Source organism: Pseudochaenichthys georgianus, chromosome 1, assembly GCF_902827115.2.
Source record: "Pseudochaenichthys georgianus chromosome 1, fPseGeo1.2, whole genome shotgun sequence".
NCBI classification, from domain to species: domain Eukaryota; kingdom Metazoa; phylum Chordata; class Actinopteri; order Perciformes; family Channichthyidae; genus Pseudochaenichthys; species Pseudochaenichthys georgianus.
The window spans coordinates 25,610,873-25,630,837 of NC_047503.1; the positions used below are offsets into that span (position 1 = coordinate 25,610,873).

At 42.2% G+C, this 19,965-nt stretch overlaps 1 protein-coding gene across 1 annotated transcript; it reads right to left on the reverse strand.

The window, feature by feature from the left end:
- Window positions 1–4,834: 4,834 nt before the first annotated feature.
- Window positions 4,835–19,959, reverse strand: LOC117444997 (uncharacterized). Its single transcript, XM_034080397.2, has 9 exons — window positions 19,710–19,959; window positions 16,740–16,834; window positions 16,095–16,170; window positions 13,966–14,287; window positions 11,526–11,600; window positions 8,999–10,095; window positions 7,728–8,557; window positions 7,230–7,514; window positions 4,835–6,586 (listed from the first exon to the last, which is right to left on the reverse strand). Exons 2-9 carry the CDS (start codon window positions 16,798–16,800, stop codon window positions 6,333–6,335), a joined length of 3,000 nt encoding a protein of 999 aa, XP_033936288.1. The 5' UTR covers window positions 16,801–16,834; window positions 19,710–19,959; the 3' UTR covers window positions 4,835–6,332.
- Between the last annotated feature and the right edge of the window lie 6 nt (window positions 19,960–19,965).

Sequence of the window (19,965 nt, forward strand, 5' to 3'; positions counted from 1 at the left end):
TATTTAATCAGATTGATCCCATTGAGATCATAGATCTCTTTTTCAAGGGAGACCTGCAGCATATAGGTTCCACATGAAACATAAAACAATAAAGGACATCATACATTGGCGAGACTTTGCCTGTAGCCAAACAACTTCTTACAATTACAGTTTGTATTGCTAACAAGCAACTGTCAATACTGAAGCTACATTTTTCATACAGTCTCCATTACCAACATTCATCTTGGCCAAACAGTTAGTCAAACCTACGAGACAAGCACAAACTACCAAAACACTGCACACTGATAAATATATGTATTCCCATCCACATTTTTAAATAAGACAATGAATCTATGCTTTTCCAAAGGTTGAATTGTGCACTGAATATCAGAACAGAACATATAACAGCAATAATTTACATATAAACAGGAATGAAATGGAAAGACTGAAGCCTTTGTTATTTCTGATGGAGAACTATTGTTCCTTTTGTTGTCCAATCTTATTGATTTCCAAAAGGTCTAGCTGGGTCTACATGGCAGGGTGTGAGCAGAGTGCTGTGATGTGTGCCTGAAGGAAGGAGCGGCTGTTTGGAAAGTTAGCCACCCTGCTTTCATGCCTTTGGCAAGTGGAGAGATGTCAAACTGTGGAGTTCCCTATACTGGCAGCCTGAGTCTGAAGAAAAACGGTGTGTGTGTGTGTGTGTGTGTGTGTGTGTGTGTGTGTGTGTGTGTGTGTGTGTGTGTGTGTGTGTGTGTGTGTGTGTGTGTGTGTGTGTGTGTGTGTGTGTGTGTGTGTGTGTGTGTGTGTGTGTGTGTGTGTGTGTGTGTGTGTGTGTGTGTGTGTGTGTGTGTGTGTGTGTGTGTGTGTGTGTGTGTGTGTGTGTGTGTGTGTGTGTGTGTGTGTGTGTGTGAGTGTGTGATCAAGGAATGTAACAATAAGATGATATCTCTTAATTAACTGACATGAGTAGACCGAGGTGCATACAGTAAATAGCCTGTCCACATCCACCTAAGCCTTAAGGCATTAAATGAATCTGAGGCAACAATAATATATTCAGAGCCTGCAGTCAGTCAGTTGAGCAAAGCCGCTCTTAAGCTCCTGACACTCTGGACCAAAGATGAGAAACCTTGCTGGGCAGTCCTGGTGGTTCAGAAAATCCAAAAATATTAATAAATTCTGCAGATTAGGCAAGTTATAAAACAGGGTCCCTGTCACTGTAGCACACAGAGCACAGCAAGCAGGACTTATTCATTAAAGTATTTCTTCGTCCAGCTGAGCGTATTGTCAAATTGCACTGCAGCTATCCATTCATCATTGCAATGGATTTGAATAGAAACCCATGATTTGTAATGTAGATTTAGTCATCACAATGACAATGACAATTATTGTTGTTTTCCCAGTATGAGGTGAAATCAAAAATAATGTGTCTGATCATCCTGGGGGAACAAGCCTGCGATAAACAGTTATTAAATGTGGAGGGAAAAGGATGAACATTTCTCTTTTAATCAACTACCAAGATTGATATGATAAGATAATAACCACAGCCAGTAAACACATTTAATTAAGAGCAAGAGGCCAAGTTGAAAGTAAAGTAACTCCAGGCAATCTTGATGGAAACATTTTAGGAAGTAAACCTATTATTTTCCTAGCCAGGAGTTTGATAAATACCACCCTTGTTAAGTGCAGTAAATAATGAAGCATGGGAGCTTAGTTTAGCATACATTTTGCAACAGTAGGAAACAGCTAACTTGGCTCTGTTGCGATGGTACATAGCACACAACCCTTGTTTAACATTAAATGTCATATTTACTTCTTTGTTTTTTGTACGTATTAAACAATCAGGATATAATGTGTTAGTTAGTGAGCTAAAGAGTTGTTAGTAAGTAGGCTAGATTGTATCACTTTTTAAAGGCTAGCTGTTTTCGCATGTTTGTCTTAATTGTGTTGCATTGTTGGAGAAGCCTGTGACCTAAGATTTTCAACAACATAATTACTCTGTAGCTATGTTAGTTTGACAATAAAGAACCTTGAACCTTAATGCTAAGCTAACCGGCTGCTTGCTGTGGCTTCGTATTTACTGACATGAGAGTGATATTGATCTTTTCATCTTACTCTCCACAAGAAAGCTAAGGTAAAGGTGACAGAACCGGGCCCTACAAATACATGTTGCCTAGGTCTAGCTAAAGGAGTCTCATTGAAAACCCACAATTGGAGGGTTTATTGTAGCCTACCCGTCACACTGAACAGCAGTGTTGTGTGCGAAGTTGGTGGGATGAAATGCCTTTGCCCAGGCTACTTGACAGACAAGCACTACACAGTTTCAAAACGAGCTACATGATCTTCAAATAGTATGTTTGATCACGTTCCATCGATCCCTTTTCTAAACCAGCTTGCCTTGCCTCACATGTCCGGAGACAACACCAGACGGGTATGGCAAGCCAATTTAGCTTTTATTCACTTCTGGAGGATATCAACAAATACATTCTTACTAGAAAGAATGTGAATTCTTGATATCATAAATTAAATTCTTACTGGTAATAATGTTTATTTCTGATATCAGAAATGCGATTTTAACTTGTGAGATTTGCATCGCATGGGAGTTGGAATTTGAACTAGTTCAAATGCCAATTTCTGATATCAGTAATTCAATTGTTGATATGAGAAATACAATTTGAACTAGTTCAAAATCCTTTTTTGATATCAAGAATTCAATTGTTACTAGTTATAAATAAAAATGTAATTATAACTTAATTCAATTCCTGATATCAAAAAAAGGATTTTAATAGACATACATATTACAACTAGTTACAATTAAATTTATGATACCAAAAATGTGCAATCTAGCTAGTTAAAATTCTATTTTTGATATCAGAAATAAACATTATTACTAGTAAGAATAGATTTTTTATATCCTCCAGAAATGAATAAAAGCTAAATCGGCTTGCCATAAAAGGTGCCAAACAAAATCCACAAACACAACAGCAGCTATTGATTGTTTGGACAATAACATGTTTAAACTTGCTCTCATAAAACAGGGAAGAACAAAGAAAAGTACCATTGAAAAGTGACTGCAGGCAATGTTTCTGTTTTAAGGAGTTGCCATTATCTTTTAACCAAAGAATAGAAGGTATGGGTAAAAGAGTTAATGTTTTGCTTCCCTAGGAAACAAGTTTTCGAAAAACCTACTTGTCTTTTATAACTTCTGACAGACTTGCACATTTGAAAGTAAAGATTATTTTAATAAAGTTAGCTGCCATTTTGGAAACATTTAGATAGTGTGAACCCCCTTACAGAGTGCTTCAAGGAGGGCAGTGCCAGACGGTTCACAATGAAATACCTCTGCAAATATTTGATGGATTGTTATGAAATTAAAGGCACATATCCATGATGCCCAATCAATGCATTATTTTGACTTTGGTGACCCCTTGACCTTTTGACTATCCACCCGGTAGGTAGTCAAAATCTGAAATAGACGTCCATGATTCCCAGAGGATACATCTTTAAAACCTGGTCCACTGAATGTTATTCTATAGCATGACATTTGTATCTGTGTGAATTGTATAAATAACTGAACATGATGCCATGTCGACATGGGGAATTATCTTAAAGCACTGCTGTTGCCTGAAGAGTCTACTTCCACTGAGAGGGAAATTGCCATAATTCTCTGAATTGCTGTGACTTAAAGTCACTTCCAATCCTGGAACATTTAATGTACTGATTTTCAGCGCATGCAATGAAATCATCTTTGAAAGTTAACCACATAGTATGAGTCATAGGCTTTGAAACAAATATGTTAGGATAAGATTTGTCGCCAGCCCTTCAACTGTGTCCGCTTGAACAGTGACCCCTGTTGGAGGGGACTGTTGAGATGATCAAATAGGACCACAAAACACAGGACTGAAGAAAAGTCGTTCCAGTTTTCCAGCAGTCAGTTCATCTTCCAATGTGTGTGTGTGTGTGTGTGTGTGTGTGTGTGTGTGTGTGTGTGTGTGTGTGTGTGTGTGTGTGTGTGTGTGTGTGTGTGTGTGTGTGTGTGTGTGTGTGTGTGTGTGTGTGTGTGTGTGTGTGTGTGTGTGTGTGTGTGTGTGTGTGTGTGTGTGTGTGTGTGTGTGTGTGTGTGTGTGTGTGTGTATTTTTAATTAAACATCATGGCTCACTTGTGTAGGAAAAATGTGAACATATGTTTATAGCTGTTGTTTTAAGTGTTATCTTGTTTCTTATGAGTGGAATTAGTTTATAGGCACATGGCTTTATTTTTTATCTTTTCCCTTTTTAATTTGTAACGGTATTCCTTTTGGTTTTGTTTTTTATACTCTTAAACTGCTGTAACAAGTATGTTTGACCGTGGGGAATAATTAAAACTCATATTTTATCCTACATTACATTACATTACTTGATCTATTTAAATGTAATCTCATCCGAAGGAGCTGGGACTTCTGATAAAAGTCCTCTACAAAGTAGCAACATAAAGTTGAATAACATTGTGCTGCTTTCTCAGATAGAATATCTATGGATGATTCACAGTGATCTATATGAATCACATCCAGCACAGGAAAATATTATTTATCAACCAGAACATGCGCCACTTTACCAGGAATTTGTATTCTCAGGACGTCTTTGTTTTTTTTCTTCTCAAAACTGTTCATGGTTTATGAAACAACACCTCCACCAAGTGGCTTTACAGTGAACTGCATGTGGGATATAAAAACTGTACATAATGTGTTTCTGGTCATGAATAGCATATTTTCAGTCAAATTCATGATAAACATGTAAGTGATTCAATACAAGTCACTACAGCATTTCAAACTGAACTGTGAATAAATGCTATGGAAAAAAAGAACCACAGCACAAAACGTAGAGCTTTACATTTTTATAAGACTTATAAAAAAAGAAAAAACATAACACATTAACCAAGGCATGTCATACATTGTGTTTTTTCTTTGTTTCTCTGAGGATTATTTACAAACAGGCTTATTTACATATAGCAATAACTCAGAAAGGAAAAAGCTACATCGTCTAGCACGAACAACCAGTTAGCATAATGATAATATATTTGTTATGTACAATGTAACTGGCAAGGCTAGAGCAAGAAAGAACATAAACAAGTCTGCAAACGGTTTAAATAACTTCAAGTATCTGTCTTCAGATTCCATGGAGGTTTTAGTCCGATGGGAAGCACATTTTAAGCGACACCGAAGATAAACCAAAAATGTGGTGGAGCTGCAAAACGTGTAGTGTTGCTGGGACAGGACAGGAGGAGCTATAACCGATGGAAAGGACATCACAGACAATGCAATAAACGTGGAGACAGAACAATCACTTCTGTGATAAATGCCCACTTATTAATAAACTTCTAACACAACCATGGGAAATCTCCTCTCTACATATAAAGTGATATCCAGCTTATTGGCCTAAAGCACCTTTTTTACTGCTTTGAATAACAAATGTGCAACAGGCAGAAAAAAGACAAAAACAAAAGGAAACAAGAAACAACTGTTCCTCTGGGTAAAATGAGTCGAGCGCAACAGGTTTCCAAACAGTCCTCATGTTCCTGGACTTTGTATTTGAACAAAACATCTTAGGTATCCAAAAGTAATTTCACAACATTCTGCGGCCGTTTAATTGTCTCTCTAATGAAACTCTGCGTTCCACTTTAAATTTAAACTTCATAAAAACTGCAATACAGCAACTAATTCCTCCACAAGTACCTCACATGGTCCAAATATAATAAAACCATTGTCAGAACTACAGTCAGTTGTATAAGAAGATCTGGTTAGTCTTAGCAGTAGTATTGCCTACTCTAGTTATATAGTCACTATTAAGAAACATGTGGCCCCAGCACGGGCCATTTGTCCTATGTACGTCTCCGAGCGCATGGAACACTAATGCTACTTCACGACGTTCAGCAACACTGTGAGGCTCCACTGCCTACTTTGATTACATTTCCTTTTAGTGTATGGGTTTTGGAAGGAGATAAAGAAATTGTCCATGTACAACAAATCACGAGCAAGTGTCATGGTCTCTGAAGTCCCCCAACGCAAGTCTCAAACGGGACCCGTCACAGTGCTCCGCTTTTGACAAGTCCCTCAAACGAGGAGCATTGTGAAGACTCTAGTGTCATTTTTTTAAGACCTTAAAGTAGAGCAGCAAAAAAAGTGAATTCAGATTTCTGTTCTTGTGTGGCTCAAATAAAAAAACGCCATCATGTGTCAAATGAAAAAGCCGTGTCAGAACCAAACCAGGCTACGAGAAGTGAAACTTTTAGGACCGTCCTCTCAAGACTAGTGCATTTGCTGGGGAGCAGGGTACCATTTGAGAATCTGCTCTGATGCCTCCCCGAACCCTCTCTCCTCTCAGCAGACAATGAGGGCCAGGGGCTCGATTTCCCGACGCTGGTTTTTCTTCAGCAGCTGAATGCGATTGTGGCAGTAGAACTTGATGGCCCTCCAGTCGCGGTGGTTGCTGACCAGCAGGGGGCACTGCTGCAGGCAGCGCTCGCAGTCAGCCTTCGCGGGGACCCGGAGATCCGTGATGTTCTGGGTGAGGTGCTCCTCGACCGCAGCCCGCTCCGCCTCTGACCAGGGACGCTTCAGGACGCCTCGCTTTCCTACACAGGAGAGATGAGAGGAAACGTGAACATGTGTGTCAACAGCTTCTGTCATTTTACACGATGCAAGTGATACCTCTCATTGACCCCCACCACTGCTCACAGTCTACATATATATATATATATATATATATGTATAACTTTAAGATCTGCTTTTTAGATTCCTGCATAGTTTCCTAAAACACATTATCATCAGTCTTTTTTACAGATACACCTCACAGTGTTTTATAACTTGCATACCATGGCCACTTGACCTTGAGTTCAGATGTTTCGTAGATTTGGTTTAACTAGATCAACCAGCTAACCATTTAAAGTTAATTTAACTACTATACGCTATAGTTTTATTTATGACTTAGCATTGTTATAGTATTTTATATCATTTAAAAAGTCATAGAGTCAAAAGTCAAAGTATAGTGTGTCATAAAAACTATATTTGTATTACTTTTGTCCACACACAAATATATTATTCTTTTCTTTTCCACTTTTTCCAACATTATAATTTGTATTGAGTCTATTTTGGGGTTATTTGGACATAAATGCAGTGTACATTTAAATCTCACATGCACCGTATCTTTATTTACATTCCTTTGTTTTGGTAAATCATTATTTGGCAACTACACCTATTATTAAAACCTTAACAAACCTGATTTGGGCTGTCCTGAGTCCCGGCTGTGGTGTGTGGAAGAAGGTGGAGCAGATGGAAGGGCTGGCTGGCTGTTCTTCAGCTTCTTAGGTCGGCCCACCCGCCCGTTGTTCTTGCCCTTCCTGACATACAGCAGGGTAGGTGTAGGGGTGGGAGCAGGAGCAGGAGCAGGAGCAGGGGCAGGGGCAGGGACAGGGGCAGGGGGGGGTGCGTCGGGCTTCTCCTTCGTCTGCTCCCCTTCAGACTCTCCCTCCGAGTACGAGTCTGCAGAGTTCCCTGACATTACTGGAGAGGAGGAGAGAAGGTAGAAGAACAATCTGTCACTGCTTTGCTTCTTCCTTAACAAACAGCTTGTCAACACACAGAAAAACATCCTTCAAAACTGGAAGAAGGTTTGCAATCCTCTTCCAGCCGGGGGATGTTTGACACCATGAAGGAAGGGAAGAGACAGCGTGCTTTGGACCACAGAAACAGACACATTCAATTAGAAAAACTCACCGTCCAGTTCCAGGCAGATGTGGTTCAGGCTCATTCCTCTGAAGAGAACTCCATCTCTCTCTCCGCAGAGCACCACTCTGCCCACTCTGCCCATCAGGCCTGGGTCTTGTCCAATTCCAGCACAGTTCTGTGTCACATGGTACTCCCTCTCCAGGAAGTGCTCCAGCCTCTCCACAGCGCTGCCTCCAGGCTGCCCGGGCTCCTCTCCTTCTCCCAGGAGCAGCAGCTGCGTCAGGATGGCAACCTGCCGGCGGACCCTGGTCTGGGTCAGGGCTCGGGGGTTGCGGGTGCCACTCGAGCGGGCCAGGCTGCGGAGGAGGTCGGTGCCTCGCAGCGGCGTGGCGGGGGAGTGGTATGGCCTGGCGAAGACATACGGGTTTGCGGGGTCGACTCCCACTTCCTGCCGCGTCTGCAGGAGGAGCTCCAGGCAGGGCTCGCAGTGAGGCGGGAGGATGAGGGGCTGGACTCTTCCTCGTTTACCCTGGACCCCGACTCTGGGGAGGTGGGGAAGCACCAGACGCTCGAAGGGGGACAGGGAGGCCTCTAAGGGAGTGAGAGCAGGCGGGGCCCCCGGTGGGACAGGAACCGGGACCTGGGGAGTGATGCGAGCGTGGTATTCTGTGATGGAAAGCTTGGAGACCTCACACTCACGCCGGCGGTTGTACAGGATGAGCAGGGCCAGGCTGGAGTGGCACAGCAGGCGCCAGGCCTCGGCCGACTGCAGCTGCCGGGACAGGGACAGGAAGGCAGAGTGCTGCAGCCGCCGGAGGTACAGCACCAGAGAGGACAAGGACGAGAGGAGGGGCAGCATGTGGTGACGCCCCGAACCACTGGAGGAAGAGAGGTGGTGAACATGGGGTTAGTTATTCATTCTTATAGTGTTAGTTCAAATAACTTGGAACAACTTAATGCTTTGTTACAGTATCCTACAGTCCAACTGTGTCAATGTTTTAAAGTACGAGCTAACATGTAACAACAGATTCCGGCAAGAGGGGAAATATTAGATGATATCTGTGCAAATAACAATTCTTTTGATTATCTGCAAATGTTCTAATAATTCAATGATAACCTTTATAAACCAAAATGTGGATCACTTGTTTAAGCATGTGACATTTGAGAGTTTGATGGTTTTTTGTAAAACATGAGAGTAAATTATACTTCTTTGGGTTTTGGACTGTTGGTTGGACAATTCACTTTGTAAACAAAGTGATGTATTATAAAATAATCATCCTACAGATTTGCTCACAAAGAAGGAAAAGTCGTAAAGTTACCTCATCAAATCCTTGTCCTTCTCGTCTGTCCCACTTTCATCTTCCACCTCCATCACTCCATTCTCCTCTTCTTCTTCTTCTTCCTCCTCCTCCTCTTCTTTTGGTGGCTCCATCTCTTTGGCCAAATTGCTGATGAATTGCTGAGGGCATACCATCTCAAGATCTTCCTCCTCCTCCTTGGGCCTCTTTATCTCCACGACCTCCACATCATCTTCCTCCTCCTCTATCTCTCCGTCCTCCCCCTGTCTTTCCGTCTCCATCATCCCCATTGATCCCCTCATGGACTGTGTCACAGCCACAGGGGGGGGGCTTCTTTTCAGCACGGACACCGGCACGGCGCTCTGTCCTTGTGGAGGAGTCAGCACCGGAGAGGTGGAGTTTCTCCCAGAGGAGGCAGGGGATTGGTTAGCTGCTGTGAGAGTGGGCGGAGGCATGGAGAGGTCCTGGGCGCCAATCTGCGGAAGTTCTGAACTCTGTCTTTCGCTCAGTGGCGACTTTGAGTCCTGCGGAGAGTGTGTGTGCGCGGTGGGAGGGTTTGTGCTCTGTGGATGCAGACGGGGCATTTGTGTGTAGCGCTCCACGAGGGCGGAGCACACTTCTGGTTGGTGGGAATGGTGTTTATCCAAGTGGCGGCCCAGGGAGCGGAAGTGACGTCCGCAGTGCTCGCAGGTTTGCCGCATGGCGTCTATGGACACGCCTCTGGGGGTGTTTGCGCTGCTGATGCCTTTGGTGATAGAGCCATGTGGAGCCGGAGCTTTGAACACAGGCTTAGCAGAAGAGGAGGAGGGAGGAGAGGACTGCGCTGGAGGGTGGGATGAAGAAAGCGGGCGGTTGTGAGGAGGAATGCTGTTGGGCGAAGCCAGGGAAGACCGCCCGGCTAGTGTCCGATGGGGGGTCTTTATCTTTGAAGGGGTGTTGCGCCTCTTCTTGCGCCGCTGTTGTGCCCGGCCGCGGGGGCTGGCGTTGTCTTCTTCTGCAGAGTCTGAGTCACTGGCGTCAGAGTGGGAGATGGGGGAGGAGGAGGGGGAGAGGGACCATGAGGGGGTGACATACTCCTGCTGCCGATGCTGGGCTGACACGGAGAGAGGCTCCTCCTCCTGGAAGTGAGACAGAGAGAAAGGGAAGTGAAAAAAAGAACATGTCACCTGATGTCCGGAGGTGTTTTTAAAGGTGCCCTATATACTGTTTTTCATCGATATAGAATAGATCTCAGGTCTATTCAAAACATGTCTCTGAAGTGTTTAAATACCAAACAGATCATTGTAGCATCCCATAAACCCCTCTGTTTCAGCCCTGTTTCAAAAGTGCTGATTCTGTGTCTGTTGGTTTCGATGAAAATAAGGAGCCACTCCCTACGCCCAGATCATCAGCTCATTTTCAGGTTTTTATAGAAATGGATCAGGACAAAAAGTGAGAATATCTTTTTTCCTGAAACTTTCAGAATCTCTTTACACAGACCGAAACATGAAAAAGTGGGTTTTGCACAATAGGTGACCTTTAAAGTATTCAGAGAGTGTTCAATGCAAAAATTAACATAATACAAAATATATCATAAAATACTTTTCCAATATATTTTCTTTTTCTTATTTGAATCCAGATTTGTGTTCCTGAAGTCTGGTCCCTGATTCCCACAGTGGTCAATGTAAACCACTGGGATCTTTAATCTAACTACCCACCATGCTACAAACTGGATCAGTGTAATTAGATGCACAGTCGGGAGAGTTCTTTCATTTTAAAGCAATAAGCAAAAATGAATGACCGGCTAGAGAATCAGTGGTGTTTATTGCATGTGTCGGCACAGCATGTGTGGCAAACAGCAGACAGCATAAGCAGGTTACTTACTGTATGCTGCTTTACTATAATGAGTTAAAGCTGATGATATGTTGAATCATTATTACACATAATAAAACAATTATCCAGAACAGGGGGAGTAAAACTGTATTATAATGATTATGTTGAGTCCAACATTAGTGGTGTCCACCCACATCCAGACAGGTGGCATCCTGCAGGCACTGTGGCGCATTACAACCGCATCTACATTTACTCACTAATACTCAGTTTGCTCAGAATCAGTGCTGCTTTTTACAGCACAGTGATAGGGAGTAATCGTTGTGAGAAGCTTACTGCATAGCATAATTCATTATCAAATGCAATGCATGTATTCACTATATTTAAAATAGTCTCTTAAACAGTGTAGGTTGATTCTTTGCAAACAGAAATAAATGTAGTTGACCTCCAAATACCGCTGTTTTAATAGAGTGACAATCACAGATTTTATTTTTTGATGAAGATGGAAAGGTTTCCAAAGCACAATGACATGATCATTATCTGAATATCATGAATATGGGGAACTAGTTAAAAGCTCATTATGTTCACCAGCTGATCACTAGCTGTGTCTACTGTTTAGAAGGGAGCAGGTTGTGTGCAATTAACAGTGTTCATTGTCTAATGGTCACTTCTTAAATTAGTAAAACGGATGTTTTGTCAGTCTAACTGTGCTTTTAGGGAAAAGTGTGTGTTCTCTTACCTTTTTGATATTATTGTTATTCTCACTGTCGGAGATACACTCGTGTTGTGCTGGAGACGCAGGACCACGGAAACTCTGTGGGACACAAAGCAGTCACGTTAAAACCAGCACACTGTTAGTTACTGTTGCTATCAGCCTCAGCTGTCAATCAGAGAGCAGGACGACACCCGTCCACTGCAGGTCATCAGCACAGAGGACCATAAGGACTCAAACTCACTGACAAACCAAACAAACAGGAAAAGATTGGATATTCTCAAACACTGTGTGAGCTAAACACATTGCTTAAGGTTGGAATACATTGAAACGTTGTCACTTTCCGCCCCCTAGTGTTTCTATGTGGTATTATTGTTGGTGAAGCTGTCATAAAGTGAACCTGACTGCTTTCAGTTTTTTTTCAGAGCCTATTGATTTAGCGACACATTTAGCAACTTTCAGACCATTAGAGGAAAAAGCCAAGATTAACTTCAAATATATTATATTATGTTTTGCTCCTTATGCGCTCAGAGTAATCACAGTCCACAGCTCCTCTGCCTGCAGCCAAATCATATTTTTAGGACTAAACAATATTCAAATAAGCGTATGGCGTGGTGAGGACACATTATATTAGCGGCCTCAGGTGGAAAACAAAGTGCTATATTTTTCCTGTTTTGATTGAGAATCGCTTGACACACTTCCTTTATCCCGTTAACTGAGTCTATATTTTCCCAGGAGTTCACACCAGCTGGCAGACAGAAATGTTTAAGGGAACAATGTGAACTCTGATAGCGTCATTATCCTACAACCATTACTGTGTATAATCACCATTTAGTCCATACTGATGGATCAAACCAAAAACATGTCTGCTCCAACTTTAACATATAATTATATGGCTGTGAGCAAACGAGGCCTCACCTCAACCTCTGCTGTCAATTTCATTTCCTTAAACGGATTCTCTTATCATCATTTTGTTGAGAACATTTATCCGATGAAGTGACATCCATTAAAGGAGCAGATGTCTTGGTATAACCATGGTTACTGTTGCTAAAGCACTATAGGTGGAGTGAGAAGTGGAGCTCAACCATCACCATGGTAACCCCATGCCTTGCTTAGTGTGTCCAGCTGTCTGTGTGTGTGTGTGTGTGTGTGTGTGTGTGTGTGTGTGTGTGTGTGTGTGTGTGTGTGTGTGTGTGTGTGTGTGTGTGTGTGTGTGTGTGTGTGTGTGTGGTGTGTGTGTGTGTGTGTGTGTGTGTGTGTGTGTGTGTGTGTGTGTGTGTGTGTGTGTGTGTGTGTGTGTGTGTGTGTGTGTGTGTGTGTGTGTGTGTGTGTGTGTGTGTGTGTGTGTGTGTGTGAAGCTGATCAGCAGTGTGTGAAAGCCAGTGTTGGGACTAACGCGTTACTGTAACGCAACTACCTTTTGCGGTAACTAATAACGTTACTAGTTACCTATTCCCATTCAGTAACGCCGTTATAGTTACTGTGATTTAAATGGGTGCGTTACTACGTTACATTATGTGATCCAACTGAACCGAATCTCCCTGCGGATGTAACTTACAGGCGAATACACTCACGGTACCATGGAAAAGTGAAAGTAACCAGAGAGGAGTGATGATTGGTTAACGCGGGGTAACATTTCAGGGTAAGCCAATCAGAGACAGAGTTGGGCGGGTCTTGCCTTATGGGGAAAATACACAGACACACACACATACATGGCAACGCCCACCACCAATACATATTTGTATTGTTATTATTTTTAAAGTAAAGTAACTTGTTACTTTTATAATTTAGTAACTAATAAAGTAACTAGTTACTTTTTTGAGAGCAGTAACTATAACTATTACTAGTTACTTTTTAAAAGTAACTTGCCCAACACTGGTGAAAGCACATACGGTTGTGTACCTGAAGTTATCAGACATATGGAGTGTATAAAATGTATCTTTATACTTGATGTAGTAGACAAGGACAGACAGGTGAACAAAAGTGAGATTATTTCTTGGCCGAAGTTGCAGGTTTTGGATCAGAATTAACAAAAATGTGAGCTTCAAATTAGTTAACCAATAGGTTTAAGTTTAGGTAAGATTGAGAACAAATTGAAATAAGTGCGAGAGCTTACATGTAGCTCTGCTTAATCAGAAACATAATGTCTTGTGGATGGATTGTGTTCAGGTCTATTGAGGCTTCCATGTGTGTAAAATGGTGAGTCAGGTTTGCTTTTCAATTTCAACACTTGATTTCAGATGAAATTATGTAAAAAATGTTCTCCAACTTCTTTACACTAGCTGCACGGGAAATATCAGAGGGTTGTTCAGGTTGTCTACCTTAATCTATCAGCAAGAACAATCTAAATTCACGACACGTCACAAAACAGCAGGTTTAAAAGTCTACTTTGGTGTGTCGTGACATTTCAGAGACATGTGTGTGTGTGTGGTGTGTGGTGTGTGTATCAGTTTTCAAAGGCACGTACCAGGTTCTCCCCCCACTCCGTCAGGCTATAGTCCACAGTGATCTCCTCCCCCTTGGTGATGTCTCGGATGGCAATGACCACCAGACGCACCTGGCTGCCACAGTGGACCTCTCGGATGCGGCAGTTAGGAGAGGGGGGGTACGGGCTGGTTGTTGGAGCCGGAGCAGAGGCGGTGGGTGCTGCCGGGGCCGTGGAGGCGGGGGACAAAGAGGGGGCCGGTGCGGGGGGGGCAGAGGAGGCCGCAGCAGCTGGGGTAGACGGAGAGCAGGAGCCAGTCCGGGGTCCGGAGGAGACTTTATCATGAGTCTGAGCTGATGGAGAGCTGGAGGTGAGGAGAAAGGTTAGATTCACCACCTTCATCAGACAATATAATGCAGTTGTTTTTTTGTTCATTCATTGTTGGATTCATTAAGCTGACAAAAAGGTTATTTATTTATCCTAGTGTTTTTTTCTTTTCTGTTATAATTGATTGTAAATTCAAATATATTTGTTTTGTTTTTTACACTTCTTCGTATTCTTGTTAAGGAGATTTGACATTGGGATCTGGAAAAATGTGGAGGTTTTTTTTTTAAATCTTTTTTTGCATGAATGATTCATAACTTATTCAGAAAAAGAATAAATTACAATAATAACAATAATAATAGATTTATTTTGTTAGCGCTTTTACAGGTGTTCAAAGTCGCTTTACAAAGATAGTGAAAAGAACAACAAATAAATATAGTTGAAGTCAAATTAAAATCAAGCAACACAAAAACAATCACACATTAAAAGCCAGATTGAAGAGGTGAGTTTTTGTAAGTGTTTTGAAGGTGGTGAGGTCAGGGCAGTCTCTGATGGGTTGTGGGAGTGAGTTCCAGAGGGAGGGGGCAGCGACCAAGAAGGCTCTGTCCCCCCAGGTCCGGTGATTGATGTGGGATGGATAGGAGGTTGGCTTCTGATGAGCGGAGGCAGCGGGAAGGGGCGTGGTGGTGCAGCAGGTCTGTGAGGTAGGGGGGGGCCTGATTGTTGAGGGCTTTGTGAGTAATGAGGAGGACTTTGAAGTTGATTCTTTGACGGACGGGGAGCCAGTGGAGGTTCTGGAGGAAGGGAGTGATGTGGTCTCGGGAGTGGGTGTGGGTGAGGAGGCGGGCAGCAGAGTTCTGTATATGTTGGAGTTTATTGAGGAGGTTGGATGGTATGCCGTAGAGGATGCTATTGCAGTAGTCGAGTCGTGAAGTGATGAATGCATGAATCAGGGTTTCAGCAGCAGAGAGAGGAGAGTGATGGGCAGAGTCGGGCAATGTTTTTGAGGTGGAAAAAGGCGGTCCTGGTGATGTGATTGATGTGGTAATTAACCATCGTTATAGGTTGGTAGTGGCTTTAATATCCATCGCTCTTAAATTACCTGATGCAATGGTGCTTCTTAATCAAGGTATATGAAGAAGAACAACAGCACTATTGTTATGATGTATTTTATTTACCGTCTTCTAGCTGTGGGGATGCTCGGATGAAGTGTAAATCTATCAGTGAGAATCCACACACCAGCTCCTGCCAGAGCTGCAGGGCAGGGATTTCCTCGCCCTCACAGTGCTGCTCATTTGACTATCCGACATTTTCATATATTTAACAACATTTTTTTTAAATCAGCCTGATTATATGAAAACCAACAGATTTGGAGAGTGATGAGGAAAGATTCAGAAGTGCTGCTCTTAGACAAAGCTAAGTCTAAAAGCCAAATAAAAGAAGAAGCCTTTAGACAAATCCTTTTTGTCAACAAAAACCACATACTGTTTAGTGCAGCGTCTGCACACTAGGTACAATAGGTGGTGATATGTATCAGTAAAAAGAACAACAAATAAACAAAGAGAAGAAGATCGAACGTAACAACTAATGTTGTTACCACAGAGCATTTTTTCATAGTTTCAGAGGAAGAAAATAAGGCTGCAATTCAAGTTTTTTGATATACTTTACAAAAAAGTATAGAGGTAATACAGACTAGTAAATCATCCATTTTTGTTCAAACATGCCTTAGTTATCTTAGTATCGGCCACGAGAAGCAGGTCATTTAGTCATCAGCTTTTTCCTATCTCTAAATAAATTAAATAACATTTATTTATTCTGCCCAAAAAACTACACAATTGTGTACTGACCAGTCGTGAGGAGCAAGCTCTGCGTTGTAGAAAGGCCCGTCCGGCCGTTGGTTCACTGCTGCTTCTTTACGATCACCTGAGAGCAACAGTCAGTATAAAAGGATTAAATACAAGTATGCTTGGACACACACACACACACACACACACACACACACACACACACACACACACACACACACACACACACACACACACACACACACACACACACACACACACACACACACACACACACACACACACACACACACACACACACACACACACACACACACACACACACACACACACACACACACACACACACACACACACACAGGTCATCACCTCATCTCCTGAAGAACACACACAGAGGAACATTGAAGCGCACACACGCACGCACGCACACACACGCACGCACACACACACACACACACACACACACACAGACACAAAAGTAGGTCACACTCACTTGCACACGTTCCACCCCCATACCAATCACACAGCTTCACACACACACACACACACACACACACACACACACACACACACACACACACACAGGTTCACACACACACACACACACACACACACACACACACACACACACACACACACACACAAAGGCAAGAAGAATATGGCAAGCCAACACACAGAAATACACACCTGGGCTGAAGCTGCGTTCAGGCACACACTCTTCCTCGGTGTGTGTAAGAAAGACTTTCATGGGGGTCCCTTTCCTTTTCCTCCCACAGCCTCGCCTGCAGAGAACACACACACACACACACACACACACACACACACACACACACACACACGCACACACGCAATTATCATTTAATCAATCGACACACTGGCCAAACTTCGATCAGGTCAGAGTGGGATCAATAAGCTGATGGCCACCTAATGGATCAATACAAACTGCATTTAGCCCTTCCATTTAGCGAAGGAAATGCCGGAAAAAACACGTAAACAAAGACTGAGCAGCTGGACAATGATTATTCAAACTGCACTTTATTGTGTTTGAGTGGAGACCCTACTGTAGTGGGTCTGAGATTTAGAAGATCTGCACTGATTGAGCAGGAGGAGTCCAGCAAAAGAGATTATTCGGACTGATTTGTAATTTGCCATCTTTCCTCACCACACACCAGGTTGATGTGGAGGTAAAAAGAGCGCTGCGCAAAAAGTCCAATTGAATGTTAAATAAAAATCCATAAAAGTGATGTTTTTTAAATAAGGGGATAACCCCCCAACTCCTCTCAACTGATTAGGAGAAACTCTTATTGGTATTCACATTCATTTCGCTGAGATATCTGTAGGTGAATGTAAATACTGTCGCATGTGGGCACTAAGAAATAATATCACATTTTGAACGTTTTCACCACACTGCCCAAGAGAAGAAGAAACAACCTCACATAAACCGTGTCAACAGAAGAAAAATAAAACAACCACCAGAATATAAATTAGGATGAAAATGATTTCAATTTTTGATTACTTGTACCAATCAAACTGATTTGGTGCTGATCCCGAAACTATTTAATTTGAAAGCTTTAACTAAACTAATGTAATTCACTCTTACTCAACACATTTTTCCAATATTAAAATGTTATCGAGTAGCAATTCACAAACTCAACCTACAATTAAACACAGTTAAAAATAGCTAGAGTTGTGATTCCAGACTGGTCCCGACCAATGGGAGCACACTGGGCTCACAGGGAGGGGGGGGCAAGAGCTGCAACGAGCCGTTTAGTGGAGAGAGTGAATACACATACTTTACAGAGATGCTGTATGCGAAACCAATGTGAGTTTGGAAAATTGCACAGTATAAATCTATTCTAGTAGACCTCAACAATGGAATTATGATCAGTGGAATGGGCCATGACATGGGACCTTTAAAACTAGGCCATAGCAAGATCGTGCCTTGGATTTTGAGGTGTTCATTACTCCGTGTGTGTGTGTGTGTGTGTGTGTGTGTGTGTGTGTGTGTGTGTGTGTGTGTGTGTGTGTGCGCGCGCGCGTGCGAGCGCATGTGTGTGTGCGTGTAGACAAGGGAGAGAAAAACAGAGGAGAGGAAGAAAGGAAAGAAGGAAAAAGGGAAAGAAAAAAGTGAAGCCGCAGAAAAGAGACAGAACAGACAGAGAAAAACTGGAAAAGCGAGCAGAAGAGAAGAAGGAGAGAGGGAGGAGCGGAGATATCAACCAGACCCACTGTCTTTGGATCGATCCACTCTCTCTCCTCTGGACTCGTGATACTATGTGTGTGTGTGTGTGTGTGTGTGTGTGTGTGTGTGTGTGTGTGTGTGTGTGTGTGTGTGTGTGTGTGTGTGTGTGTGTGTGTGTGTGTGTGTGTGTGTGTGTGTGTGTGTGTGTGTGTGTGTGTGTGTGTGTGTGTGTGTGTGTGTGTGTGTGTGTGTGTGTGTGTGCGTGCGTGCGTGCAGCTGCAGCTGTGCCCACATTTCTTTCATTATTTTACTGCCGCACCAAGCAGACAAATCTTGGCTTCCAAAACCAAACAGTATAGTTATCAGAGATCATGAGGAAGCTTTTTTTAAATCACTGAAAAAGAAGCGTTGAAACATATGAAGCATAACAACGTGTGTGTCTAATCCTGAAAACCTTTGACTTCAGAATCAGTGCTGTGCAACATCACTTTGTATGTGAAGAAAACGTTCTCAATCAACTCAACGGTTTCCTTCACCGTACTGGGCATGTGTTATTTAGCATTACATCACTGTCAACGTTGCATTATCATAACAATAATAATAATAGTAATGATAATAATAGCCCAACTGTCTGACTGATATGACGTTGATAATATCTTCAACTGCCAACTTCCCCCAACCACACACACTCACACACTGCTGTTTGATAAATACTATACTGCATTGATTTAAAGTAAAGACAAATGTGCTTCATTTTTCGTTCTGTGTACTCAAAGCTATGGCTAGGCAATATGGTTGAAATCGATATAATGATATTGTTAAAAATAATTTAATTGAGAAAAAAAATATAAATAAAAAAAAAAAAAATGTATATGGTGAGACAACGATTCATTTTATTTTTGATTAATCCGTCGATTATTGTCTTCATTAAATGATCAGTTTTGTGTTCAATCAGTTATTCTTAAAGTACAAGACTAGTTGGTCCACAAGTCAAGAAATACAGCTTACTCTCATTTAGGCATAAAATAACAAGTAAATATTCACCTTTTTATTTTTTTTGTTATTCTGCCATCAATATTTGGGTGATTAAATGAATAGTTGACAAGTCATTGATTAACTCAGCTTTAAACTTTGAGCTACCAATAATTTGGCAAAACAAGCTTGGCCAATGAAACACACATCTATCACTTTTGTACAATGTTTTAAGACTAGTTACACATTGTTAGTTTTCCAGAACAACTTGCTTCTCATCAGTCATTTGGAGACAGAAATGCATGACATTAGTGAATCTTTATTGACTTGTGTTGGTATTATGTGTTTGTAATCATATGGTCATGTGTTACTCGGTATTGTCTGGGATGGTAGTGTTGGTTTTTTCCATCTGTTTATTGTTTACGTTTCTTGAGTTTAAGGACCTTTTGTGTAGGAAAATTGCGATATAAATAAAGTTTGATTTCATTTGATCTGAATTGTACCTCAAACACCTGTGGAAACGTCACATTGTGGAGCAGTTTTAAACGTTCAACAGTTGTCCACGCTGCCCCCCCTCGCTCACACACAGGCCTCACTACAGCCTGAGCTGCACCTGATCCTCCGGTCGCCGGCTTCTCGCAGACAAACACGCTTTCCTCGGCGTTTATATTCTGCCGGATTATTTTTGGTTCTTCTGAGAGAGTCTGTGTATTCAGTTCTGGTTCCCTGAGTTTCTGGGAACTTTCTTCAAACCAGATC

Bases quoted from the DNA above. Each gene is read 5' to 3' on its own strand.
- LOC117444997 (XM_034080397.2), bottom strand. From the start codon at position 16,800: ATGAAAGTCTTTCTTACACACACCGAGGAAGAGTGTGTGCCTGAACGC. The intron at 14,288-16,094 runs GTCAGTACACAA...CCTCACCTCCAG, and splicing joins GAGCTTGCTCCTCACGACTG to CTCTCCATCAGCTCAGACTC. The intron at 8,558-8,998 runs GTAACTTTACGA...CTCTTCCTCCAG, and splicing joins AAGGACAAGGATTTGATGAG to TGGTTCGGGGCGTCACCACA.